This window comes from Buteo buteo, chromosome 7, assembly GCF_964188355.1.
Source record: "Buteo buteo chromosome 7, bButBut1.hap1.1, whole genome shotgun sequence".
In the NCBI taxonomy this organism is placed as follows: Eukaryota; Metazoa; Chordata; class Aves; order Accipitriformes; family Accipitridae; genus Buteo; species Buteo buteo.
In genome coordinates, this window is record NC_134177.1 from 41,452,725 (window position 1) to 41,480,634 (window position 27,910).

Below are 27,910 nucleotides of genomic sequence, written 5' to 3' on the forward strand. Positions count from 1 at the left end.
GCGCGGAGCAGCCAATAGGAGCGTTGTACCGCCGTCGGCCGGGTGACGCGCGGCGGTAACGTAAGCGCGTGCCGGAAGGAGTGGGCACGGCTCTGGGCGGCGGGAGGATTTGGCGGCAGCGGCGGAGCGCGGCGGGAGACGCAGCACCATGAGCGTGCGGCTGAGCGAGGGGGCCATCGCGGTGAGGGCTCCGCGCCCGGGGGGCCCGCGGGACTGGGGGGGCCTGGGCTGGGAGAGAAGGGAGCTGGGCACCGAGTTCGGCCCGGTCCTGAGGGGAGAGACCAGGCCCCGAGCTGGGCCCGGTCGTGGGAGGGCCCTGGTCGGGTTCAGCGGTGACGGCCGTTCCCCTCCCGTGTCTCTGGCCGTTCAACGGTAATTCCCCCTCAGTTGTGGGTCTGGAAGCGTTCCCGAGTGAGGTGGTGGCAGCTTTCTGAGGGTCTCTTTCTTTTCCCCAGGCCATAATGCAGGGGGAGTACGTCTCCAAGCCCGTGCTGCAAGTTATCGTGAGTACTCTCCGTTACTTCTTGTGCCAGTCCGGTCCTGACTGCGTGCGCTTCTGCGCAGGCTTCTGAGGGCAAACAGACTTTCTCTGCAGAGGAGCCGAGCAAGGCTGATGTACTTTCAATTTCATTTTGCATGATTTGGGCTATGCTGTTGATAGCAGTGCTCAAAAAAAAAAAAAAGGGGGCAAAAAGCTGAATAGATAGGTCATTTGCTAATGATGTCACCTTATATTTTTGAAGAGTTTCTGATCAAATGAGAACTAGTGATTTGTTGTTTCCCCATAGAATACACGGGCTATTGCTACAGGAAATGGGCCACCGCGTTACCGAGTGTTGATGAGTGATGGGGTTAACACACTCTCCTGTAAGTATGGCAAGTCACAGTGAGATTTTTTTTTTTTTGTAAGCGTGGAGATACTAATGGTGCTAAAGTTTCTGGTCTAGTGTCTAGGTGTAAAGTGATGAAATAAGGAGAATGTGGCATGCTTGGGGAGCACAACCTCTGAAGTGTGCACCTGCATTTTAACATTTAGACAAAATCCTTCTCTTCTGGAACTTTCTTTGTGAGCTTCAAGCAATTAACTTGCTACAGGGTATAATGAAAATATAGAAACCTATACGTGTTTTTGTAACAGTAATTTTAAAGGAATTTAGCTTAATCTTTCTCTGACTTCTTTGATACATGATTATTCGAGCTATCACTGCACTCTTAAGTTTGGGAAATAAATACAGTACAGTGTATGCACGGGTTTGGTGACTTGTTAGCAGTTATGCTGTTTTCTATGTGCTAGTTAACTGAGCAAGTTGTAGATCTAATGCAACACTAGGCTGGCTAGAAAAGTTGTGGCCGGCTATGGCAGCCCCTTTTAAGGCTGGCATGTGTTCATTGTTTCAATGTTTTTCTTCTGTTTCTGCAGCATTCATGTTGGCAACACAGCTGAACTCTCTGGTGGAAGAGGAACGCTTATCAGCCCAATGTATTTGCCAGGTTAACAGATTCATTGTCAACAGCCTGAAAGATGGAAGGTATATATCTTTCTTTAAGTACAGTTTTACAGAAAGGTAGCCACACTAGCGGGTGCTCTGTCTTTTGCGACTAAGCAGAGGCCAAATGCTTTTGATTGGGATTATCTGACAGTATTCAGTCTTCAGGGTGCAGGAGGGAAAGTACACAGCACAAGCAATTAGCAGAAATAAAAAAATTAACGGACTGTGACTGCAGTGGGTGCAGATATGCCTAGCACAGTGATTTAGTAATTGAAGGTTTCCAGTTAGAATACTCAAATTGTACTAAGTTTCATTAAAATTCACTTAAAATTATCTGCTGTGGAAAAAAAACCAGTGAAGATTTCTTGTTACTTTGGTGTTGTGGAATCTGGTCTTTTAGGAAAATTTGAGAGGAGGGATCAGAGTGAAGTGATTATATAAAAACTATGTATGTGTCTAGGAGAATATGAACTAAGTAAGGTTCATATTCTTTTTATTCAGCGTTTTTGTGGAGGGAATATATTCTCTTTTGTAAAATCTGGCATGGTTTTGATACTTTTAAAACACTATGTTGTTTCAAGCCATTTTTGTGTGCCCATTCAGCCTGCCATCAGTTATCTGTGATGAAATGTGATACTGTTTCAAGCCTACTTGTACCTGATGAGAGGGTTAAGTTGACAGTGGAGAGCTTTTGTCTTCCAGATCCCTCATCCAAAGAATCGGCCCCTAATGGTTGGTTCTCTTATCTGCTGCAAAGGATATTCAGAGTCTGATAGACTTGCAGAGGGAGTGAAAGTCTTTACTGCTGTCTATTCTGTGTTTGTAGGAGAGTGGTTATACTGATGGATTTAAATGTTCTGAAAACTGCTGATAAGGTTGGTGGGAATATTGGCAATCCAGTGCCGTACAATGAAGGTGAGTGTCCTCTGTAAACAAATACCCTTCTGAACAGACTGTTATGACAGCCTTTCAGCTGTCTGTTTCTTTCACTTAAAAAGAAGTGGTCAGACATGTTCAGCTTGCTTATGCCTGGAACAGTGATGTCCAGATCTTGAAAATCCTTTCTCTTTGTGTAACACAAAATGGGTTTTGTTCATATTTTAATGAACTACACCATGGCTGAAGCTTCAGTCTTCACATGGTATTGGGAAGTATCTATACATTATGATAACATTGACAGGTTTTTATTATATGTTAGTGGTCTCTACCTAGAGTTCCAGTAAGTATGCGGAAGCTATTCTGTGTCTCCTCATAATGAGTAATCAAATAGATTATAATTTCTTCTGTCTGGAAAGAAAACAGCAGGAGGAAGATGTAATAATGATCTATGAAAGTATAAGATGGCATGGAGGGGATGAATAAAGAATGATGAGTCTCTTTTTTTTTTTTTTCAACATTCATTTGATGCTCTTTAGTTCTCATACTGTCAGATAGTGGTTTTAAAACAAAGGCTGTACTGCACCCCCAAACAGTGCATAGTTAAATTATGGAACTTGTTGAGGTAGGTGCCAAGAATTGGCACAGGTTCAAAAAGCAATTAGACATGAAAGAAAAATCCATTAAAGGCTGTTAAACATAACAATACATCCTCTGCATGAATGTTAGATTCAGGAAGCACTAAAACTTAGATTGCTCCAAGTACATAGATGAGAGACTGGTATGAAAACATGGCCAGCATACAGACTTTCCTAAGCACCCATTCCTATCCTGCCATCTGAAAGACAATGATGCACTGGGTAGACCTTAATCTGACCTGCCATGGATCTTTTGTTTTTATTATGTTGCATAAGTAACTGCGTTCTTCATTTTCATGTGCTGAGCTTACAGTTCTGAGGCAAACATTTTTTGAATTAATGTATTTTTTTCCCATGAGATACGTTCAAAATTATGTTCTGTTCTTCCAGTTCTGATCTTTAAAAAGAGAGAGGATAATAAGCACTTAAAGAAAATATTTGAACAGCTCTGTCATTGACGTATATACAGATAATGGCTGAAATTGAATAGCAAATAGCTGCTCTTGAAGAACTTTTTTTTTCCTGGTGGAAATGAGTTAATATATTTTTATTACTAAGGGACCACATGTTAGTGGCAACAATTTTCTGTAGGATATTTTGGCCAAACAGTGGTGGTAGGTATACTGCCATTCTGGTTAAAAATCTACTTTACTAATCGAAGTAGAAATTAGACTTTGTGGCAAAGGCAAAGATATCTTTCTTCATTAACTTCTTTTTCCTAGGGAATTAGAGGGGCGTTTGTTAAATGAGCCTAAAGAATCCTTTGTTCCTTTGATAGTTACTTAGCTAATTGCTGTTTAAAAAATGTGTTGACATCTCAGATTTTATGGTTCAATCCCACAGTTGCTGTAGAGACCAAGATTTTCAGAATAGCTATTGAGCAGGCTGGTTTGTGGCTTTCTCCCATTTCCCTTGCTTGTGTGATACAAGAGCTTGTGAACTACAGTGTTTTTCAGTTATCATGTTGTTGCTTAGAAACGACTAGGAATGTGATATTTTACAGAACTGAGCTGAAAATATACCTTTAAGACTATAAATTTTGGTAAAATTACCACGACTTTGATCAAAGTTGTGTTCTTCATTTGGGCTTACAAAAGTACTCAGCAATGAAGTTTTCAAATCTAAATGCTTTTGGAGATGTTACAGGTCTATGATCATAGTAAGTGTGGTCTTGTACTAGATAGTTAAGAGATGCCGAATTTGATGTGATGTGTATTTCGTTTTAACACTGACATTATTCTGCAGGCTTCATACCCTTTTGATACTAAATAAGGTTTCAGTTACAGAAGGTGGTAATAGTTTAGATTAAGTATCCTTAATGTGGCCTTTCTGCTCTGCAGGGCTGCCTGATTTGTCATGAAGGCCTTGATTGATAGGAAGGCAAAGGTGTATTTCAAGTTGCAGATTCTTTAAGTTCCTGTATATATTGAGAGATGGTATTTTTGAGGAACATTCAGCTAATGCAGAACGAGTATCTAAGAGCGCTTTGTGATTTTCATGGAAAAAAAGTTCAGCTATTTTTAAAAGAGTGTTTAGTCCTACTTTTGGTCTTTCTTGAAATACAGATCTCAAATTACTAGACCTAGGATTAAGGAATATCCTTTCCTAGACTGTAATACTACAGTAGGACCCGGGGAGTGAGAAGCTGGCTTTTGGCCACTTTACGCTTGAGCAGTAGGTGGTTAATCTGCCTAACAAGGAAGCTGGAGACACAATCTTCTTAATACATATCATAAAAACTTTTCAGGCAGCATTTCATAATAGTATTGAAAATTAAGATTGAGCAGTTCTTGTTGAAAACTAGATGATAATGTTATTACTGTCATTAATCTCATTGAAATTACTCTGATGCTGGACTTTCTTCTTACTATGACAATTACTTGCTACTTATGTTTAACTTCTGTCATTAATCTTTCAGTGTTGAAATGTTTGTATACTTACACATTCACTTGAACTCTTTATTCTCGTCCTTCCTGCCACACATGATTTAGTGTGCATTCTTTCAAAGTGCATTTTCTTCCCACCGCACCCCCCTGCTGCTGCTCAGTTCTGGGACTGGTCTTCTGTCACCATGGCACTGTAGCAGTACCCCTCGGCAACAAACTATTGGAAGCAGAGAACTACTGTTACATGGCTATGACATTGGAGTAGGCTGTGTGGCTAGCTTTGGCCAAAGGTCTTGGATTTGACTAACCCAGTATATATAGCAGAAATGTGATCAGGTATTTCAAGTGTTTTTTCAGCTTCTGAAAACTAAGAGTGAAAACTAGGCAGAGGACTCAGTTTTCTGAGCACCTTAAGTGATCACCAGCCACCAAAAATCATATTTTAGGAGTCCCTAGACTCTACAAGTGAAAAAATTGGAGAGCTGTTTCTGCTACTTCTGTATTTGAACACATGCACTGATGTGTTAATATATTCTTAATCTGTTGAGAAACACCAGGCTATGGGTAGGCAGCCATTAAAATATGAATTTGTGTTTCATAATGCACAAATGTTCTAAAGTATATGGTGGTCTCTTCTTTGTTTTTTTTTGTGGTTTTTTTTTGTTGTTTTTTTTGTTTTTTTTTAATTAAAAACCTAGGGGAAAAAAAAAACATTTGGAACAGAAGTAGCAAGGAAATCTCTTGCTGTTTCCTGTGCACGTTCCTGTTCTTCTTGAATATTCTTTCCCTGACCAGACGTATTTTTCTCTTAATATGTTTTGTTGATTTTTTTTTCCATTCTCCTCTTACACCAAATGAATTTGGGGTGTTGAGCACTGACCCTGACCGGGTCCTCAGAGTACCTGAGGCAGCTGAGCGAGGGTGAAATCTGGCTTCTCCATCTAGCGGATTCTGCAGTAAATACACATTGCTGTTTGACGTCACTCTGTTGCCAGGGAGACTGCTGTCACCAGTTCACCGATGTGACTCTACTGCGGCAAGTTAGAGGAGCAGATTGGTTTTTGTGCAAGGACCTTGTTTTGGATTAAAAATAACCGGAGGGTTACCTCTGTAGACTATACAACATCAGGGGACGCTACATCAGGGTCTCCTTGTGTTGCTTCTGCTCCTTTACCTTGCTTCTCTGCCATCCTTTCTTGCCCTTCTGTTCTGGGATTCTCTGCTTTTGTTCCTCGTGATGCTTATGGGCTTGGTCTGACCTTCTTTTCCACTTTCTCTGACCACCTTCCTCCTCACATCCCAAATCAGGGGCACTTTGCCTACTCAGGCCTAGGACTTCTTGCAAACCAATGGCTTAAGAATTAGTTGCATCCAAAAAGATGAAAATGTTGGACATTTTCTCATCTGGAGGCAAAATATGACAGGACAATTACTACGTAAAAGAATACAAATTTTTGAATGGTAGATTAGTCTTCTAATGTACTATTTCTCTAGACATGTCACTCTGTTCTTTCTCTTGTAATTTATCATCAATATAAGGCAAGTAAAAGTCCTGGAATCTAACAAAAAAAATGCACGGAATGTACTTAACTATGGCATCACTTTGCTTCCTATGCAATACACTGCTGTGTCCCAAGAGGGACCTGGGTGAATGCTGAAATGATGACTCCATTACCCCCACATTAAATATCTTCGTATTTTGGAAATAAAATGTAGCAGGTATCTTCTTTGTTTTGTGTTAAGTTCAGGTTTGACTTTACCCAGTGGGTTTTTGGCCCTTTCTGAGTTTTAAGAGGGAATTCTACAGTTTTTATCTTAGCTGTTAGGTAGTAGCAGAAACTACCTGTCAGAGCAATAGAAGCCTATAAAAACTGAGAATTTGTCAAGACTACTTAAGTGCTGTCCTTCTAAATAACTGTCAGCCCTGAATTCTTTCGAAGTAGAAAGCAGTTGCTTGAGGAAAGAGATCTGACTGAAATTCCTCCATGGTAATATTGTTCAACAGATCGCTTGCTACTGCTGTGTCTTCTAAGACCTGAATTTTAGTGTGTTTTCTCTGTGTTTTAAATTATTTTTTTCATGCAAGTCTTATTTCCTAAAATGGCTTAAGGGTAGTTCTAATTACTGTGTTCCCTACTGTAGTATATGGTCTCTTTCCGTTTGATTACCAGGGCAAGGGCAGCAACGTTCTTCAGCTCCAGCAGCAAACCCAGCACCCAGCAAACCCCAGCAACAAAATGGCAATTTGTCAGTAGCAGGTAAGGGTAATCCTGGGCAAGAATTCTGGTTTCCCTTTGTGTAGTGCGAAACTACAGCTTAAGTTTAAAAAAGATCCTTTCTCTAACGGTCTTGCACAAGAAACACTCCATTAAAGACTAACCCATAGCTTGACAGGGTGAATTCTCTCAAGAGGCTACTGTACACTTGGGTTTAATAATAAATTTTTTAAAAGGGGGGGGGGGGGGGCGGGGAATCTCTCCCCCTTCCCTCTTCTTCCCAAAGAAAAAAAAAAAAACCAAAAAAAACCAGAACAAAACTGGACACAACTTTGATGAAGCAGTGTAAACTGAACATCTTGTCTGATGCAATTTTGCATTCTTGAAACAGTGCTCTGTGGGCACCCAAGGAGGCTACAGTTTGGAGCTGGCCAGCAGGTGTGTTATTGATGCTGAGGTATTGAGGCCAAACAGTTTAGGTGGTACCGGACTGAAATTATTTGATAGTTGTCCTGGTTTCAGCTGGGATAGAGTTAATTTTCTTTCTAGTAGCTGGTACAGTATTATGTTTTGGATTTAGTATGAGAAGAATGTTGATAACACACTGATGTTTTCAGTTAGTCTAAACACTACTTAGCAACAAGTCAAGGAGTTTTCAGCTTCTCATGCCCAGCCAGAGCAAGAAGGCTGGAGGGGCACAAGAAGTTGGGAGGGGACACAACCAGGACAGCTGACCCAAACTGGCCAAAGGGGTATTCCATGCCATGGGACGTCATGCCCAGTATATAAACTGGGGGGAGTTGTCCTGGGTGGGGATCGCTGTTCACGAACTAACTGGGCATCAATCGACAAGCGGTGAGCAATTGCATTGCACATCACTTGTTTTGTATATTTCATTCCTTTTATTATTATTATTATTATTGTAATTTTATTATTGTTGTTATTATTATTTTCTTCCTTTCTGTTCTATTAAACTGTTCTTATCTCAACCCATGAATTTTACTTTTTTTTTCCCTGATTCTCTTCCCCCATCCCACTGGGTGGGGGGGAAGTGAGTGAGCAGCTGCGTGGTGCTTAGTTGCTGGCTGGGGTTAAACCACAGCAATAGTACATCTATAAATACAGTTTTTTGATCAAGACTTTAAATAGTGAGATACTGAAAAAGGCAGTCAATTTAAATGTCAGCCTGTAGACTTATTTTTGAAGCCAAAAAGTTGTCAGTCCTAGCTCTTGGTACTGCTTTAACCCATCTGTATTCTTTACCTCTACATTTAAGAAGTATTTTGAAATAGTAAAATTCTGACACCTGCTTACTGCAGCAGAAAACAAGCTCTTCCTTCCTGTACTTAAAGCTGATCATGAGAGTTTTATGCTTATACATTGACAAGATTCAGTTTAGAATTAGCAGTATTGCTTTATGTCAGGAAATTATTTGAGTGCAGGCTACCATTCCTTAGTTGTTTCCCCCAAATGGTGTAGATGTAAAGCTTGGTGTGCCGTATTTTAGAGAATTTACTGCTAACTAGTTGTTTCCCCCTCTAGACCATGTTTAAGTGATTGACTCTGGACACATCTCCACTTCCAGTGTAAGTGTTCTAAAGGTCTGAGATTGTCTCTTCTGCAGCAGTTTGCAGCCTAGAAAATACTTGTGACCAAGAGCAGAAGTGATTCAACAAACTTCTAGACACTCTGTGGTGCTCACATAGCACAGTGAATGAAGCTTTAAGTGCACTACCCAGTGTTAAGTATAACTTTGCCTTCTATGCAGCTCCCCATAGCGTGGTGGAAAAAGTTCCGCCTGACCTTGCACCACGAGTTGGTTTTAATCTGGCATTTGACTGCAAGGCTGAAATGCTTTATGCTTTGTTGTGGTTTTTGAAAGGTCCTGCTGCTCCGAAGTACCATGCTCCTCCCTCAAACCAGTTTGGTAAAGTAAGCGCTCCCAGCTCAGTGAAGACACCAGGGGGATCGCAGGCCAAAGTAGTGCCGATTGCCAGCCTGAACCCATACCAATCTAAGTGAGTTATCGTGGTTTGCCAGGTGTTACTCTATGTCACAGGCATGAGGGAACAATAGCTTCTTTTTGCTTTCTCGTGTATGAATCTCTGTCAAATCATTCTTTGAGTTCTTTTGACTGTATTGCTTAACTTCAAACAAACAAAACCAGCAATAACAACAAAACCACCCAGAGAAAGAAACAAAAAACCCCAAAACCCTCCATAGAAACGCTCTACGGGTTTTGGTTTGGTTTTGGTTTGGCTTGGGTTTTTTGGTGGTTTGTGGGGGTTTTGTGGGGTTTTTGTTTTGGTTTGTTTTGGGTTTTTTAACTTCATCAACACTTCGACAATCTGATATTTGCCTTTGCATGGTCTTGGTGAAGTTACCCTGCTGAGATTGAGAGGTTTTTAATATTTTAGTTGAAAATCAATTGACTTCTCTTTTTTTTCCTAAAGCAACCTTCTTTTTGGTAACTTAATGATAAAACAGCTCAGTAAGCTATTCACTTTGGCTACTGTTCTGTTGACAAGCATGAGGATGTAATTATTTCATGAATGACATTTTTAAGTTACGCAAACTGATTTGATTACCCAAGTTAAATGCGAATCCTATAATTGAGCTCTTGAGTTCTAGCATGGCTTTTCAGAACAGGCAAACTGCTGCATGAGAAATGTACCCTAGAAGGGTAAAAGATTTGAGGCCTGATTCTATGCAGAAGGATTGTTCGCTACTATTATCATACTAGATGCTTTAAGGCTGGCTTTGTTGCTTTCTCTACAACTTTCTGCCTTTAATGGGCTAGGCCATTAAAATAGAAAGTAGCAGAAAAGCAGGTAGAGTTGCTGAGGTGCAGTGGGAAGATTCTGGCTTTTAAATGGTGACATTCCAATTCCAAAGGTTTGTCAATTCAATCTTTTATTTTATGAAAAAAGAAAAAAGACACAGAACAGTGATTTCTTGCACAATTTCAGGTGGACCATTTGTGCTCGTGTTACCCAAAAAGGCCAGATCCGCACGTGGAGCAACTCCCGTGGTGAAGGAAAGCTCTTTTCTATAGAGCTAGTCGATGAAAGTGTAAGTGTCATATGTTGAGAAAAAGATAATGTATGCCAGATGCTGACAAACCCTTCATAAAGACAGAATAGAGGAAATAAAGTGTGTTATAGGAAATGTTTGGGTTTTTTTTTTTTTATTACGACTGAAGCTTGTATTCCTGTATTCATTAAGTTGAGCATCAACGACCCAGTTTTTATCCCGAATGAAGTCTTAAATGTATGGCATTACTGATTATTTTTCATCAAAGTCTACAGTGTGTGACTGAATTTTTGCAGCTTCAAAATATAGTTGTTTATGGAAACTGACAACTTAATACTGAGGTTTGTGGTGGTTTCCTCTAGATTGAGAGTGAGGTCTCATCCTTGCTTAGATACGCGATACAAAACAAGGAGTGAGAGGAGCATTGCCTCCAAGTTAGAAGCTTTCATTTTCATGGGGAAATGGGAGTACAAATTATTGTAATAGTAGGAAATTTCATCTGTGGTTTGTTTGGGGAACGGTATCTGGTTAATCTAACTAAACTTGCAGTTTGTCAAACCTCTTATCAAATTGCAGCCTTCTGTCGTGAAAACAAACAAGATTCTGCTAGATTATGTTTAGTATAAAATGTGAGGTTAATAATGTAACATGTTGTCATCAGCCATTTGTTTTCTGTGCGTACTGTCTGTATTCAGATTTTTTTTTAAAACAAAATTTATATCTAGTGAGTTTATAATTGTTATTAATCCTTACTTAAAGACTTAACATGAGTGGGAGATATACCAATATACTGTGTGCTATCTTGTGGAGCTGCATGATCTATTTGATTTTTCTTTTTTTCATGTAATGGCAATTAATGCTGTTTTTTACGAGTACCTTTTCAGAGGTGTATATAGGATATAGGCAGTTCTTACACATTTCATTCTGAAACTCTAGATATACTAACGAGACTTGAATATGAGATTTGATGGTCAGGTATAGAATATGTTGTTTTAGCTATAACTACAAATGTGAGGAGAATGTTGTTTGTTTCTCACATGCCTGGAGCTAGCCTGGCAGACCACGCTGTGTCTGTAGAACGGATGGCACTTAACATTGCAAAGATTTCTTTTTATTTTTTTTCATTCCGAATTTCAGTTCTGACCAGCTCTCCCATTTTCCTGCAGGGTGAGATTAGAGCTACTGCATTCAATGATCAAGCAGACAAGTTCTTTCCCCTCATTGAATTGAACAAGGTATGGTAGCATTGTGCTTTCATAGACTGACATGAGCTAGAAAAGAGGAACTTCAGCATAGCAAGGATTTTTAAAGGTGAACACAATCTATTTTCTCTGTCTGACTTCTGATAATATCCTCTGTTTCACTGCTTTCTCCTGTAGGTATATTATTTTACCAAAGGCAATTTGAAGACTGCTAACAAGCAATATACAGCTGTTAAGAATGACTATGAGATTACATTCACTAATGAGACTTCAGTTGTGCCCTGTGACGATGCCCAGCATCTTCCATCTGTTCAGTTTGAGTTTGTATCCATTGCTGACTTGGAGAACACACCCAAAGACTCAATTGTTGGTCAGTCTAAGTAGCAAAATGGCAAGCTCTAAAGCTCTGAAGTTTTACTTTTGTGTCCTGAATACTGGGGAGGTAGTGAGCATACAGGGCTTTGAGTGTTGTGATCCCTTAAATGAAGTTATCCAGTGATGGTTGCCATTAAAAATACCTCGGGTGGTTTTCCTGTTAAGATGTCTTTGCCCTGTTCTGCTAACAACGTATAATGACTTTTCTTCAAATTTGTGCTACAAACTAAAGACAGTAAATGATACTTGTTTATTGTATGATGATCATTGTTTTCCACAGAAAAGGGCTGAAAGAAAAATGTCCTTGCTCAGCACGTGTGCATTTCATACCTTCCATGGTCTTGCTTTCTTTCACTATCTAATTATCTCTGTAGTGATTTTGGCATAATTCATTGCATCCAAGTCCAAGTTGCATGACTGTTTTGGCTTGCTTTGTGAAGTATTGGAGGTTTGTTTTTCTGTAATTTGTTGGGCAGAGTACTCCGGAAAAATCAGAGGCTTGGGTGGGGGCGAGGGTTCTCAGGTTTCACAGGCACAAGACGCTTGTGATTCAGAGGCATTCAGCTAGGAATTTTAAAGGTAGATCTGTAATTATTAAAAATGGTGTACTTTTGAGGAGTGCAAAGGGGGTTGTGTTAGCTCTTACTACCCAAACATGCAGACTTGTTTAAGTTGCAGCTTACAGTCATGGGGCTACAGTGAAGGCACTAGCCAGTTGCTTTGTTGTTTTACAGTCACTTTGAAAACGCCTTGCCTGAGAGACTTGTGCTTAAACAAGGGAGTGTGTGTTACAGGATCAGGGCTGAACTCCTTTGACAGAATGTGATGGGAAAAGATAGTACAATGCCTTGATCTCACTAATGTGGTGAGGCTTGCATTCATGAATATCTTAATGAATTAGTCAACAAAATTAAAGCACTGAAGAGTTCTGTAGTGGAGCATTCCTACCATAATACACTTAATTTCCATATCAGATTTGATTTGAATAGGGAGCTAGGATACAACGTAAAAATCTGACAGTAGGTTTGAATTCTTCTCTTGTGATCTTGTATTCCCCAATTGTGACCTTTGAGTAACTCTAACTAAATTGTAACTGTTTTTCAGATGTAATTGGAATTTGTAAGAGCTACGAAGATGTCAGTAAAATTACAGTGAAAGCTAACAATAGGGAGGTATCAAAGAGGAACGTGCACCTGATGGATATATCAGGGAAACTAGTGACAGCTACGCTATGGGGAAATGAGGTATGTGCTCCCTTACCTGTTCTTAAGCAAAGGTTCCTTTGTGTAGGGTAAGGAAATGAGTGTGCTGTTGTCATCAGAGATGGGCATAGCACTGAGACAGGTCCTGGGTGTTTAAGGATCAGGGGCAGAGAGAAGGTGAAAGACTGTCTGGTTTCATTCAGGTGTGATGTTCTTAACCTTTCTCTGACAAACTGCTGACATGATCTGACTAATGTGTTCTGAACAACTGCAGACATTATGTCTCAAGCCCAAAGACTGAAGGTAACAGGCTTCTGGTTTAGGAAAGAATACGAGTTGCAGTTTGATTATGGAAAAGCCCAGTGGCTATGGCTGTCTCATTTGAGACTAATTTTATTTGTAGGGTGGGATACATGTTACCCTGCATAAATTGCTGATTAACTGGGGGGTTGAGAGGCTGTATCTCAGGCTAGAGTTTAAAGCATCAGAGCCTTGGAATTGAAAGTTTGAGTAGTTGCAGTAAACTACTACTTTATCCTTTTAACAGGCTACTTTTGTTTTCCACCAGTGTTGTAGATGCTTAGGGATTTATGTTCCTGTCTATAAAATAGAAGTGATCCTGCCAGCTTGACAGTGATGCTTTATGGCTAAATGATCAAGTGCACTGATATTGTAGGTAGCTAAACACCATTAACCATCTGCTGATATAAATGAAGTAAACTGAAGTTCAATATCACAAAGTTTTGAGGTTGGACCAGGTTGTTATAGGAGAGGCTACTGGTAATCAATTCCTGGCATAACTCTTCCAACAGAGATCAGGGCCTGCATTTTACAAAGTTAAATCTGTTTGCTTGCTTGTAGAATAGAGACAACAACAAGCATTGAGGAGAAGTGATGTATGGCTTGCAGCTGGCACAGTTAGGGTTAGAATCTGTATCTCCTTTGCGATAGTCATTACCCTAAGTGCTGGGATATGTTTTGTGTTCTTTTTGCATCTCGTGGATACAGTGAATGCTACTGGTAACTCCAGCTTGTTTGTAATCTTTAAGCACATGATCCTCCCCTTACTTGCTAAGTAGTGTGGGGTCCAGAAAATCCATACCTTTCAAAACCTCTCTTATGGCAAGAGGTTCTTTGTTAGTGTCAGACTTTACTCAGATAACAAACTGATGGCAATTGAACAGCATTAAAGCAGCTTTATGAGATTAAAAACAGAAAATGGGAAGTAAAGAAAATGTGTTTGGTCAGCATACCTACACTTCTGCTTTTTAAGTTGTAGTAGAGTAGACGTGATTGGGTCAGTCAAGCCAAGTGAGTTGTTTCATCTCCTGAAGAGCCTAATCTGACCAAATAATTTCTCCGCTTTGGAGAAACCTCCATTCCCGTAACCCATCTCCCTTTCTAAAATCCTTGTGTGAAACTCCTAATGGAGGGGACCAATCCTTTTTTTCCAAACCAGTGGTGTGACTTAAGGATCCTCTGGTTCCCCAGGAAATGGGGTGTTAGGATTACAGCTTTAATTGTTAGCTGCCTTTTCTTAAAGTCCTAGTGATACCGTTTAAAACCTTACCGTGTAAATACAGTAAGATAGTTTGATTCAAATTTGGTCTCTTGTCATGATCTGTGAATTATGACCGCAAGTCCAGTACCTTTACTGTAGCGTGCTACTAATGTTTTCTGTTTTTTTTCAACATATGCAGGCTGAACAGTTTGATGGTTCTAGACAACCTGTGGTAGCCATCAAAGGAGCCCGAGTCTCTGATTTTGGTGGTAGAAGCCTGTCTGTCCTGTCCTCGAGTACAGTTGTCATCAACCCTGATAGCCCAGAGGCTTTTAAGCTCCGAGGATGGTATGAGTGTGTGTTTATGTAGATTCATTCCAGCCTGCTGCAGAGTGTTTGTTTTATTCTGTTTCTCTGTACTTGAGCAGTTTGTATAGTACTGAAGAAAGGTAGCAGAGGATATGGGTTCCAGGATTATAGAAACTTCTCTTTCTTGAAAGCACTGGAGCCTGAAAGGCTGTCCTTCTTAAGTTGTTCAATTCAAAAACTTGTAATTCCATGACAGACCTTGAAAAATTGAAATAGGAGTAGTGCATGCTGACCCAAAGCCTTGGAAGGCAGCATGAAATCAGACTTGACCAGCTCCACTTTCTGAGGCATGATCTGAGAGAACAATATTTTTTTCACAGGCTTTTTTGATTGTGTGGAATCTGATACACACTGTATTAGTATGGGCTGGAGGAACTATGCTGACTTCTTCCAGTGTCTATTCCTGATCAGATATTTTTCAGATAGCAAAATAACATTTTTATTTTTATTGTTGTCAGGAAAACAAAGTGATTTCTTGGTGGTTTGTTGCTTCCACTGTAGGTAGTTGCTAAACTGTCTGCTATAACTACTAATATGGTGAGATGTGGTGTATGTATGAATAGGGTCAAGTGCCGACAGCATCAGATTCATGAATCCAGGGTTTTCAGGTTCTAGTTAAATCACCCAAACATGGATAAAATATAATGGCATCCTCCATTTGTCATTGAGCTGTGGTTCTCCCATACTTCAGAAGGTTGTTGCAGATAAAATTGATTGTGGGTCTTAGCTATTACTGTCACGCTTTAATTAAGCTCAGTTTTTGAGTCTTGTTGGCGTGTTTTTCAAATCTCAAAAAACACCACGATGGAATGGTAGTACAACCTTTTGCTGAAAAGCTGTGCTTTCTTATTTTAACAGAGGAAGAATAATCTTTTCAATGCTATTTTCTTTTTCTTTCGAAGCTGCTGCGAAGATAATGGTACCATGTAATTTAATTTTAATTACGGAAATATCTTGATGCCCTTAAATCTTGTTATCTGACTGCCTTTAAGAAGCATGCAGTGCGTGGTTTGACCACTAGCTGGCAAACAAATTGCAGTTATATAGAACAAAGCTGTCCTCCTTTTGTGGGTTTATAAAATACTGTGCTAATTAAGTCGGACTATTAACTTATTCTGAAATGCTATTTTTGTTTGCAATATACACAAATTACTGTAATTGTTTCCTTTGCAATCATTGATAAAAAATCCCTCACGTATCAAGTACATGAAACTAAATGTAAGCTTTTGATAAGTCTGTATGGTCTGCTATCCAAAAATAGAAGTGCATCTTTGTGGTTCCAGGTTTGACTCTGAGGGGCAGCTTCTGGAATGTGCCTCAATCTCTGATGTGAGGGGTGGGCCAGCATCTGGGGTGAATACCAATTGGAAAACTTTGTTTGAAGCCAAATCTGAGAACTTGGGACAAGGAGATAAGGTAAAACGCGGCCGCTGAGTACAAGCCTTGTGTATTGGGGAGAAAGTAAAAAGCTAGACTTTATGCAGGCGTTTTGCTTATTGAAGTAGTCCAGTTGTTGAGCAGTATGTGCCTACTCTGTCAGAATTTATGTTATTAAGTATTTTTTTTTTTCAAATAAATTCCAGCTTGTTGCTGATGTTTGCAACAAGTTACTATGTTTACAAGAGAATTCTAAGCCTTGTATAAATGGGGGGGGAGTTCACCCCAAAAGTGTTAATATAAATAGCACAAAGTGTTCTAGGAGAAACAGGTGCATTAGGAGGAAGTGGTTTTCAAGGGTCCGCACTTGGTCAATAGAAAGGCTAGGAATAAAACCCAGGCGTCTGGCATTCCAGTCCAGTAACCACTCTAGGCTTATACTGCTTCTTGACTTATTTTTAAATATATATTTTTTTTTTTCAAACTTAAGTGCTAAACCATTTGGGATATGCAAGAACTTCTATCTAAGGAAAAAACTTTACCTGTCATTCAGCTATTTTCTGTGAGATTTTTTTGCACATGCTTCTTAAGCAACCTCTGTTTATCTGTTGAAAGACTTGACCGTGGTCTTAAACCATTAGGATGATTATTTTAGTATGGTGAGTGGGTATTTTGTTCTGTAGGCTATAGTTTAATCAAATGCTTATCTGTAATACTACACAGTAGGCTTTCTGTTTTTTCTGTTGGCTCCTAAAAGAAGCATAGGAAAGTGCAGAATCTTAATCCTGTGAAAAAGTAGAGATTTGAACAGACACAATGAAGAAGCAAATATGCTTTATCTAAAGAAAACCTAGCAATTGGAGTTTCTTGCAATGGAAACACAAAATAATCTTGCTGTAGGGGCTTTATTTAACATAATGGAAGCCTGAAAATTATTGCAACAGAGGGGCTGATTTACAGTTTCCCAATAATCCATAGCTGTTAAGCTTTCTAATCCTAAATATCCAAGTATGGATGCCTTGCTTTGTAGTTAATTCAGAATTGGAAAACATTGAGTATTTTGAGGCTAATGTTGCACACTCACTCTCCTAGGCGGATTATTTTAGCTGTGTGGGCACAGTTGTACATCTGCGCAAAGAGAACTGTATGTACCAGGCATGTCCCTCTCAGGATTGCAATAAGAAAGTGATAGACCAACAAAATGGACTGTATCGTTGTGAAAAGTGTGATCGTGAATTCCCCAACTTCAAGTATCGTATGATGCTTCTGGTAAGTAAATGAATTAGAGGAGAGGTGTTTCTCGCTGTTTTCCTTGTACAGTGCAAATAGAAATCTTTCAAGAGAACGGGGTGTTAGAGTGCTGTTTGTCTATCTGTGGTGCCTTTGGGCTAGAGGATATTTAAATGGTTTGTATACTGTACCTGAGTGAGGGATGTTTCATTGAGCTGATTAGCAGTTTGTTTTCCTAGTGCTCCAATTAAAAGCTTTTCCCTTTGCCAAAAAGTTGATGCTAGCTCAGTTGATTCTGGTTTCCAAGTGTACTATGCAGTGCAGAGTACAGATGGCCTACGCCTCTTCAGTAGTGAAGATAAACTGAAGTAAAATGGCATTTCTGGAGAGCAGTAATTGCACTTTTACAGCTGCTACCTATATTTAGTACATTTTTTTCGGTAGGTATTGTTCTGTCTCATGCTTTAATGGAGCCTGCTTCAGAAAGTTGTCTGGGGATTATTATTGCGATGCCCGCTTACACCATAAGCATTGAACCTTCTTCTGTTTTACGTTATAAGTTAGAGTTGTATCTGCTTCTTAGAAATGCTGTGCCAGGTGGGCATGCAGAGAGAAGAGAACTATCCCTGTAGTCTCACTAAAACACAAACTGCTTCTGAATAATTTCTAGCAGATAACTTCTAGGAATGCATGAACTACTTTACATAGCAGAATCATTCTCGTAGAATATAAAGGAGATACTGAGGGTACAATCAAGGCCTTCAGAACAGTATGTCTCCTATTTTCCCATTCCTAATTGTCAAAGCAGCCAGGAAATGCATGTGAGGCTATCATTTGATCTTTTTACTGCTCTGTCTTGTCCTTGAATATGTTGATAGTTTCCTCGTAACATAGTATTACATGTGTTTGTGCTCAAGTACTCAGGTATGTACAAACTAAATGCAGTTTGCAGTCTTGTTGGTGTCCCCCTTGGTGGTTGTTGTTCTGGGCTAACCTGTTCTTGCTCACAGCTCATCAGTGACAGCAGAACAGAGCTGAATATCCATCAGTGTGTACCACTGTGATCTTGTTGGCCTTTTCCTGTGATACAATGTATTGTCAATATTAACTGGTGTTAAGTTACTGTGACGTTCTATGGAGCTTAAAAAAAAAACAAACCAAAACTCACTGCCTTCCACCCTCAGTGATGGAAAGTACCTACAGTACATAGGGCTCTGATAGTTACTAGAAATTTAAAACTCTCTATAGCTGTGAAATAAATTTTTCTTTTGTACTGTCTTCTGTCTTCCTTGAGGAATAGGCAACTGGATGAAATAACCTTTTGGGTTTTGTTGGTTTTTAGGTGACCATTGCAGACTGTCTAGAGTATCAGTGGGTGACTTGTTTCCAAGAGTCAGCAGAATTCATTCTTGGGCAAAACGCAGCTTTCCTGGGAGAACTGAAGGAAAAGGTCAGTCAATTAGCTTATTGTATTTTTAGTAAATGTCTAGAAGTTGAACTGTTTCACACATCCTGTTGGTGGGCTGCCCTCAAATTTCTTGCTTTTTTTTTGATCCTCCTGGTAAGGAAGTATTCTTATAATGTTGACTTTGAAGGCAACTTGGAGAAAGATGTGAGGTACGTGCGTAACACCAGTGCTGATTCATCAGAGAGCACGGTCTCATACCTGTGTGCACGCGTATAGCACTCCTAAGTCAGCAGAGGTGGCAAAGGCAGTGGATTATGTTCATGTAGTTGCTGTGGAAATTAACAGCGTTATTAAAACAAATACAAAAGTGCCATATGAAAGAAAGGGATATGCTACTTCATTTGGCAAGAATTTGATCTTGCCCATTCCCTGGGTAATAGGCCAGCTCAGGGACCTGGCAGCCCAAGATTGTTCTCCAGATGTTGGACTTCAGTATCTTTTACAAGTTCACAAATCATTGCTTCTCCATAGTCTGAAGTTCTTGGCAGGGACTTGTTTACTCTCCTCAGGATTATTTTCCACAGGCCATCTGCCTGGAGAACAGAGATTTGCCTGGTTTCCCCCATAGTTTGCTCCCACAGTCAGTCTGTCTACCTCTGAGCTCTTTTGGCTGTTAAAAGCTGGAGATCAGGCTGTCCTTATCACCTGGTCCTTGAGAGACAGCTGATTACTTGAGGACAATACTACAGCCTTTTAACATGTCTTGACTCCAATAGAAAGAACAGGCTGTTTTATCATTGTACCTAGATTGGAAGAATCTGCAAAAAAAACCTGGTTTAGCCATGAATGCTAACAAGATTATCCCTAATGTGTTCCAAAAATTTGTTTACAAAACCAAAAAGTTCCAGAACACTTTGTATGTATCTTTGTAAGTAGGCAGGAAGCTTTTTGAACTAATGTGTGTTAGCCCATTTCTGAAGGCTCTTTTTTTTTTTTTCCCACCAAATATAATCAGAAATTTTGTCGGTCATATGAAAACTGTGACTTGTAAAATGGGTCGTTGGCAGAGATGCTTAAACGATCTTTCTTTGACAGATTAGAATGGGTTTTAAGGTTGTAAGTCTTTAAACACTAACAGGCAGCATTTTCTTCCCTTTGTCACTATATGCTTCTCTGCTGCATTTTCCTTTCTTCCAACCAAAATAATATTTTCCTGAGTTTTAGTTGTCTACTGTGTAAAAATCTGTGTGGTTTTGTTTTGTTTTTTTAACTGATGATATGGAAAGCATAGTAAGTTCTTGAATTGCATATGAGCATTGCTGTGCTCCCAGGCTAAGGCTGGTTGATACTAGGGCTCCATAAATATACCAGTAGTTGTTTAACCCATTGCTTGGCTGTGGGAGGGAAATGAAGCAGGAGGGATTGCTGAGGCTGTAGTCCCAGTTGTCCTGAGACACTGTTGTAGACCTCATCTGCTTCTGCAAAGTAGGGCTGGTTTTCCTGTAGGTTACATACAAGAATGGTTTTTTTGAAATTTCCTGCACTTCAGCGGTCTAAGGTAAGTGGTACAAAGCTTGTGGTTCTGGGATGCTAAGTTTTTGTGATATTATGAAAGCTGGACACCTCTGTTCTGTAGGAAGATGTATTGCTAGGGCACTCTAATTAGATGTGCTTGCACTTTTGCATTTCCATTTTCAGACATTCTTAACTTGTCAATATTTTCTTACTTTAGCCATGCTTAATCTCTGCTAGAGTTCAAACAAAATTTCTTAGTCACTTTTAATGCTGAAGAGAACTGGGTGTGGAAGGAGAGACAGCAGATCCTATGTAACAGTACAAACATGTAATGTCTTTTGAAGAGCTGCCTAATGGAAATGGCTGAGGATAGAAAATGGAACATAATATGGAATGAGCCCTTGAGCGGGAATGCTTTGTGTTCCAGGAGAAATTGTTTTTGATTTGACACTTTTATGAGCCTTTAAAAATGGTACTTGATGCAGTTTCAGTAAGCTTTTCTTAGTGGTTTTTCTCTGAAGATCTGATGCAGTATCCTGTGAAGTTGGTGGGAGTCTTTCCACTGCTCACAGTATGTAGTGAGTCCATGTACAGGCAGTGACCACGCTAAGCATAGATATGCATGCAACGTTTTTCATCTACCTCTCCACTGTGCTTGTTACCAAAGGAGGTAGTGTAGGGTAGCAGTGACTGGTATGCTAACAGCATTTTCCACTCACTAATGGTTAGCAAAGTTTGTGGCAGAGCTGGAAACAGAAGCCAAATGCTTTATTAAGCAAGTTTTCTTATCCTTTAATCCATATGATGGTCAGAAGAAGGGCTTTTTAATATTCAGGAAGGATATGCCTAATTTTTGCAGTCTGTGAAACTAGCTACTCCTGTTCACCTTCATTTGTTGTGCTTTTCTAAACCTTGGGAGAATCACTGTGTAGTGTAAAACAGTGCTGCGCGCATTTAAAAACAGCAGATGTAACACTGCTGTTATACTGAATATGAGTGAAACTGAGGTGGGTTCAATTCCAGATCAGATGCTCTGTCTGCTGCTGGAGCGACTGATCAAGTTGCATTAATAATTACTTGTCTGTATCATCCTGGGGCTGCAGGATTTTTGTGGAATGTCAGCAAAGGTTTTTACAACTAATTTTTACAAAAATAAACTTTTTCCACAGTCTCCACAACTTGTCTGCTTCTTTTCTACTGTTTTGACAAATTGTCAGTTTTAAGTGATGATGATGTTTAGTGTTCATATGGTAATTAGAAGCAGCTTATGTCATAAATATGACAGAGTCTTCTAATGGTTATAAAAGCGTGTTCAAAACATGTATCCACTTTTTTATAGAACATCCTCTTAAATAGGTCTGTGTCAGCATGTGAAGGATACATACAGCCTTGATGGATAACGAGAGAAACAGAATGCCTAATAAGACGATTAATAGGGAAGTAGTTAACTCTGTCAGTGTTTGTGATTGTAGCAGAACATCAGAATTAGCCGGTTAAGCAGCATGAAAGAATCTCACCTAGATTTATAGTACTTTCGTTCTGTACACTTGGTTGCAGATTCGGTGCAACTGTACATTATTTTGTTTAGGTAGCTAAGACATTTTCACTTTGACCTAAACTTTTTCTTAAAAACTTTTAAGTTATGGTTTGGCATCTAAAATTTGAGGAAAGATTCAGCTCTGCCTACCTGATCCGGTTAGTTCACCCGTTTTGCCAACGTAAGCAAAAGATGCTCTGTTCTGAAAGTTCATGGTACTCCCAGAAGCCGGGAATGTTTGCAGCTGATATCTGTCTTTGTCCTTCTCACAGAATGAGCAGGCATTTGAAGAAGTGTTCCAAAATGCAAACTTCAACACGTATGAGTTCAGGATCCGAGTAAAACTGGAGACTTACAATGTAAGTATCCCCCAAAAGGCACGTAACGTAGCACGTGGCTTTTGTAGTTTGACTTGTCTCCATAGGATGTGCTTCCTCCTCTTATGTTTGTGGGGAGAAGTTTCCAAAGATACCTGCTCACGGCAAATACTGCCAGTCTTGAGCACTGAAGGAAGGATCCACTGTCATTAGCACTGCTCCTTCTCAGGTTCATCAAGCCTGGCTTGTTTCAAATGAAAACAACATAGCTCCTCTGGGAGTCAAGTTTGCACTCCCAGATAACCCTGATACCAAGATCAGTAAGTTACTGGAGCAGAAGGAGGTTAGAACCAAATGCCTGGGGTGCTTAGCGTTCTTCTTTTACATGCCATGTTTCTCTTTCACAGGATGAATCTCGTATTAAGGCTACAGCAGTGGATGTCAAACCTGTGAACTACAGGGAATACAGCAAGAGGTTGATCGCAAGCATCAGGAGAAATGCTCAGCTAGGGTGAGGAGGCTGGTGCTGACTGATGGAGCTAGAACTTCCAGAAAAAACTCCATAGATGATATTACACTGACTTTTTCCCTACCCTGTGTGTGACAATTTGGCATTAGTTACACTGTGCATGGTAGTCCAGTGTAGTGGGCTAAGTGATTTAATGCATTTCTCTGAAGTTATGCCCCTGGTAGGTAAGAGTGCACTCTAATGGCCAGGATATTGTAGACTGTTGTGGTCTATTAAGCTGTGACAGCTCTAAAGAGGAGTCTCTAGACAGATTGCCAGGGTCTTTAGACAAACCATTCAGAATGTCTGAAGTAACTTTTGCTTTCTTACTATATGTAAAGCTGAATTATATAACCATTGTGTCTTCTTTGCAAGAAAGTAGTGACAACCTTGACACTTGGACTTGTTCAGCAGAGGGTAGGAGGAAGAGTGTCATACAGCTTTCAGATAATGGACGTAGGAGAACAGGTCTATTAGCGCAAGTTAGTTCCTTTCCATAGAATTCAAAGGCTTTCTCTTTCCACAGGTGCCATGCAGTTGTTAATGCTTGGAATGGCAATATGGTAGAATTATTAATCAAAGACATATCTCTTATATCTGAAGAATATCCTTCCTTCAGGGTTTAATAGACTGAGTCAGATGGGTCTGATATTAATCAAAATTGTCTCTTCTGAGGAAGGCAGATAAGCATTGACTCTCCATCCCCCAGGGAAATCTAGGCAACTACAAAGCATTGCTTTAGTTTTCTTTTCAATTAATACTATGGATTTTTGACTGATTTTTTAGCTCACGTTTCCTGCCTATACATATTTTGTATGTTTGTATGTTCAGTTGCTTTGGTTTTATTTGTAATGATGTTAATCAGAAACAGGTCTTTAAATGGGGGGGAGCTTTGTTTCAATAAACACTGTTTAATTCCTATGTAGTGAATTTTGCTTTCTTTGAACACCAAAGACTTCTCATTACTGGAAAGCAATTAATTAGCTTTCATAATAAGCATTCACTTGGGGGAGATGTTACCTTATTACAAACTCTAAGGTTAGACTGAAGAATGGAGACTTCTTTGCCTGATGTTAACGGCATGGAAATGCAGTGATATTTTCACCATTTCTGTGCCTGAGAATGCTGATGAGCTGGCACTTCTGGGATTTTTATTGACGTTTACACAGCAGTCTAAAACTAACCAGGCTTTGAGATTTGTTCAGACATAGAGCTAGTACAGAAAACAGTAATTATGCTACTGGGCTTTTCAGTCAGCAGAGCATGCTAGCTCTGTGTGCTCCTAATCACATTAATTATGTGTTCCCTGGCTGCAGCTCACAGCTTGGCATTTGCTGCACAGCTCCAAGCATCCAGGCAATACTGCAGTGGGTCTCTGGTAGCAAAACTAAAACTTATTTATTTATTTTGCTTTGTAGAGCACTGTTTCTTCATGTATTCAGTTGGTGCCCTTTATTTCCCATGATTTCCTGTTTGTCATCTTATGTCTTTAAGAACTGTAAATGCCATTTCCTTTGATGGACATGAAGAACATTATTCTGGGCCCATTAAATTGCACAAACAACCCCTTCCTCTTTTTTGGATTGTGAGGATCATGACTGGGTTCTTCTGCTGATGTCTTGCATTTTTTATTGAAGTATTTGTTCCCTCTGACCTTGCTTATAAAGCATTGACTAGAAAATTACAGTCTTCAGCACAGTTCCGGATTGACAAATGGTAGGTTAGCGGTGATAATCTATCTTTCCACTCTGCTAACCAGTCTTTTGGTTCTGCTCCACCCTTCCTGTCCCTCCTTCCCAGTTTGAGGGGACTGGTAACAAGTGGTAATGCAAAATGTTCCTTGAGGCTATTTCTAATTCTCAGGCCCATATACACTATGAAGTTTTTATGGGCATTTGTGTTAGCAAGTATTTGCTGGCATTGCACCTTTATGAGACGTTGCACACCTGCCTCTGCCGGGGCAGCTCATTCTCCCAGAGGGAATTGCTGTGCATCCATATTGCTGGGTTTACTATGCCATCAGCCAGAGCGCTGGAGATGGAAGGTATCAATACTCAAGAGTATTAAGGTATCTTACAGGATCAGCTGAATGACCTTGAGAACTGGAACAGAAAATCAACTTAAAACAGTTGTATGAAAAGTCATTTATTTGAGGACTAATAAAAAAACCCCCAACCTTCTGCTATAAAGTGGATGCTCATTAGTGACTGAAGAGTTGGAGGGTTTTAATCATGCTTTAATCAGCTAGTATATGATAAAAGCATCAAGCTATGTAAGGCAAGGTATTTCTAGTATAGCTATACAAGTACCATAGGATTATATAAGCCTCTGCTGTGAGATCTCATCTCGAATGCTATGTACAGTTCTGGTCGGCTACGTATAGAGGCAAAAAAGAATCTCAGCTGGGGCGAGTACAGAGGAGGACTACACCGCTGAGTAGGAGAATGAAGATCTTTTTTAGGAGGGGCCTAGAAGAGCTAATTTAGCAAAATGAATCCTGGGAGGGGGGGGTATGATTTCCCACTTACATAAAATATATATGCATATATCTATCTATCTTGCTTCCTTCCCCTGATCATAGGCTAGAACTGTTGAAGATAATTGGTTAATAAAGAGTTTGTTAATCAAAAGAAAGCGAGGTTCTGAAGCAGCCGTCGAGCTGAGGAGCGAGGGCAGGGAAGTTGTGGAGGTCTCTCCATTCTCTCCTCCCACCTCATTGCCAGGTGGCCACGGCCATCCCAGCCTTGGTAGATCGCTGCGGCCACTGACATGGGCTGTGGAAAACGGGACTCTCCAGAAGGCTCTGGGCTCTTTTGACTGTGCTAATTAAGGAGAAGTGAGTGGACTCACAATGCTAGTTGGGATTATTGGCAAACAAGCCTGTGTCTTCCTTCCCTTCATCATAAATCTCCTCCTGCTAGTGTCCAGGTTATTGCTGGACAACTTCAGTCATTATCTGGGCTGAATATGCATTTGCTCAATTGAAAGGATGCTGGAATACTTCGTAACTAGATCTCTGTGAGGTGAAGATTCCTGAGGCTCCTAATGTTTTGCTTTAAATTAAATGTACAAAGCGAAGATGAAATTGGGAGGCTGCCGGTTTTGGACAGGCAGGTACGAGGGCAGTTACATGAGAGCGTCAAGTTCTGTGTGGCCGAGGGAAGATCTGGAACGTGCTTTGACGTGCCGCGTTCAGGTAGTTTGTTGTTTGTGTTTAATTCCCACTGTTAGGATTTAACTATGTTTTCACTGTACATGAATTTTAAATTGTTAGTGACCCTTACGAGTGTCTGGAGGGGAGATTCCATTCGAGTCAGATCTGGTTTTTAAGATGCATCAGGTGGTTTGTTGGGGTTTTCTTTCCAAAATAAAGCTTTGAGGAGTCATATATTCTAAGAGCTGTTGTAAAAAATAAACGGTGGCCTCGCAGAGCAGTCGCTTCTGATCCGTGCGTGTGTTTGGTAGCTGGTTGCTTTACGCTGCGTACGCTACGCCTGGCAGCTTGGATGAGTGTGTGTGGGCTTCCGTGTTCCAGCACAATGGGATTGTCCTTTTAGTGCAACGGGTGCGAGAGTGGAACTTGATGAGTCTGATGTTTTGGTTCTTAATTCGCGGTGATATTTGCATTTGCTGCCCAAGATGCAGCATAACATCTTGAGGGGGGGAGGAAGACGTACTTTCCTTCCGTGTCCTGTTTCATCATCTTTCATTTCCTTTTGCCGCCTTTTTTTTTTTCTAGCCCTCGAACTAGCCGCTTTGGAGGAGAGCGGCCACCCCATAGGGCTTCTTCCTCACCATGGCCGGCCTCACCAGCTGGAGGAGCTGCCTCTCAGGCAGCGGTGGGGCTGCTTAGGTGACTCAGATGGGAAGGAAAGAGAAATGTCATATCGCTTTCACACAAAAGGCTCACGAAAACGTGAAATGGAGCAGGCTGCCTACTTCCAAAGCCTGCTTTTGGGGAAGGGAGTGGTCTGCAGCATATTATGCATTATAAATATTGGAGTAGTGCAGTAAATATCAGTAATCTTATTACAGGGAGTGGAAATTCTCTTTAATATATTATCTGTGAGGATGCAAGAGGCTCACAGGCCTTCTCTCATCTTTTTAGTCTGTTTTTCATGTTTACATTTTTACATTTCATTCATATGCATATTTAAAAAAAAAAAAAAGTGGTTTGAATCGCCAGATGGATTTTTCATGAGGACTGTTACGCATTTTTCTGTGTATTTTATTTGAATGCTTAGGTGTCTGTGTTTGGGGGGTGGGGTGTTGTTTGTTTTTAGTTTTTTCCTGTTTATAGTGCATTGATTTGTTGTTAAATTCAGCCTCACTGCCATGCCAAAAGCGTGCCTTTGGGAGTGTTTCTAAGCTGCTTGTAGTACTTTTCTTTTTCCATCCTTATATATAACTGTTCTTGCAAGTTATTTAAAATAAACTGGACACTTACAAAGGCATTTTTTTAATTTGTCCCAAATGTCTTGTCCTTTAAAGGGAGATTTTAAGCAAAAAAAAAATCCTCCTGAGCTCCTTTTCTGTTGCCTGATGTGATTTTTCTTTGGGCTCAGCCTGGCTGAGCTCAGTGAAGGTCCCCCATGTGTCTGTTACTTCTCGTAGGGATGTATTTTCCAGGGATGGTCCAGGTTGTGATAAAGGCACCTTGAAAGCTGCACTGCAGCAGATGACCATGCGGGGATGCACCAGAAATGGGTTCTTTGCTGTGAGAGTTTATCCTCGGAAAGTTGGCTGAGCAGAGCTGGGTTGCTGGTTTATCTGATGTAGAAAAGAAAGATGGGAACATTTGTCATGTCTACTCTGACATCACCGTTGAGCAATTAAGAGAAAGAAATCTAATTTTTTTGCCATCAGTTTAGCTCTTGGAATTCCCTCATGGCTTATTGTACAAAAGGCTGAAAAATAAGAGTAATAATCTGATTTTTGTCTGTTTCTAGTGTTTTATGTTTTCCATTAAAGCCTTGCTGGTATGCTGCACTGACTTTTTGAACTGCAGGATCAAAAAATACTCCTCCCTTTTTTTTGGTGAAGACTGTCTCTGAGAAGGATAAATATTATTGATTGAGGTATTTAATACACTAATGAAACCCACAATTATTGACTATGTAATTAATATACTGTCTAAAAGTAAAGTTTGACAGCGCATATAGAAAAGCTATATTGACTTGCGCTTCTTTGGCAACGTGCCTTGCAGGTTTTTATTTATAGACATTGAAAC

At 40.1% G+C, this 27,910-nt stretch overlaps 1 protein-coding gene across 1 annotated transcript; it reads left to right on the forward strand.

Moving 5' to 3' along the window:
- Nucleotides 1-60: 60 nt before the first annotated feature.
- Nucleotides 61-23,601, forward strand: RPA1 (replication protein A1). Its single transcript, XM_075032663.1, has 17 exons — nt 61-181; nt 456-503; nt 789-867; nt 1,421-1,529; nt 2,317-2,405; nt 7,062-7,148; nt 8,989-9,124; nt 10,076-10,178; nt 11,306-11,374; nt 11,519-11,711; nt 12,821-12,960; nt 14,619-14,767; nt 16,072-16,204; nt 17,258-17,434; nt 18,738-18,845; nt 22,128-22,214; nt 22,580-23,601. The coding sequence occupies exons 1-17, from the start codon at nt 149-151 to the stop codon at nt 22,685-22,687; spliced, it is 1,848 nt and encodes a 615-aa protein (XP_074888764.1). The 5' UTR covers nt 61-148; the 3' UTR covers nt 22,688-23,601.
- The last annotated feature ends 4,309 nt before the right edge of the window (nt 23,602-27,910 follow it).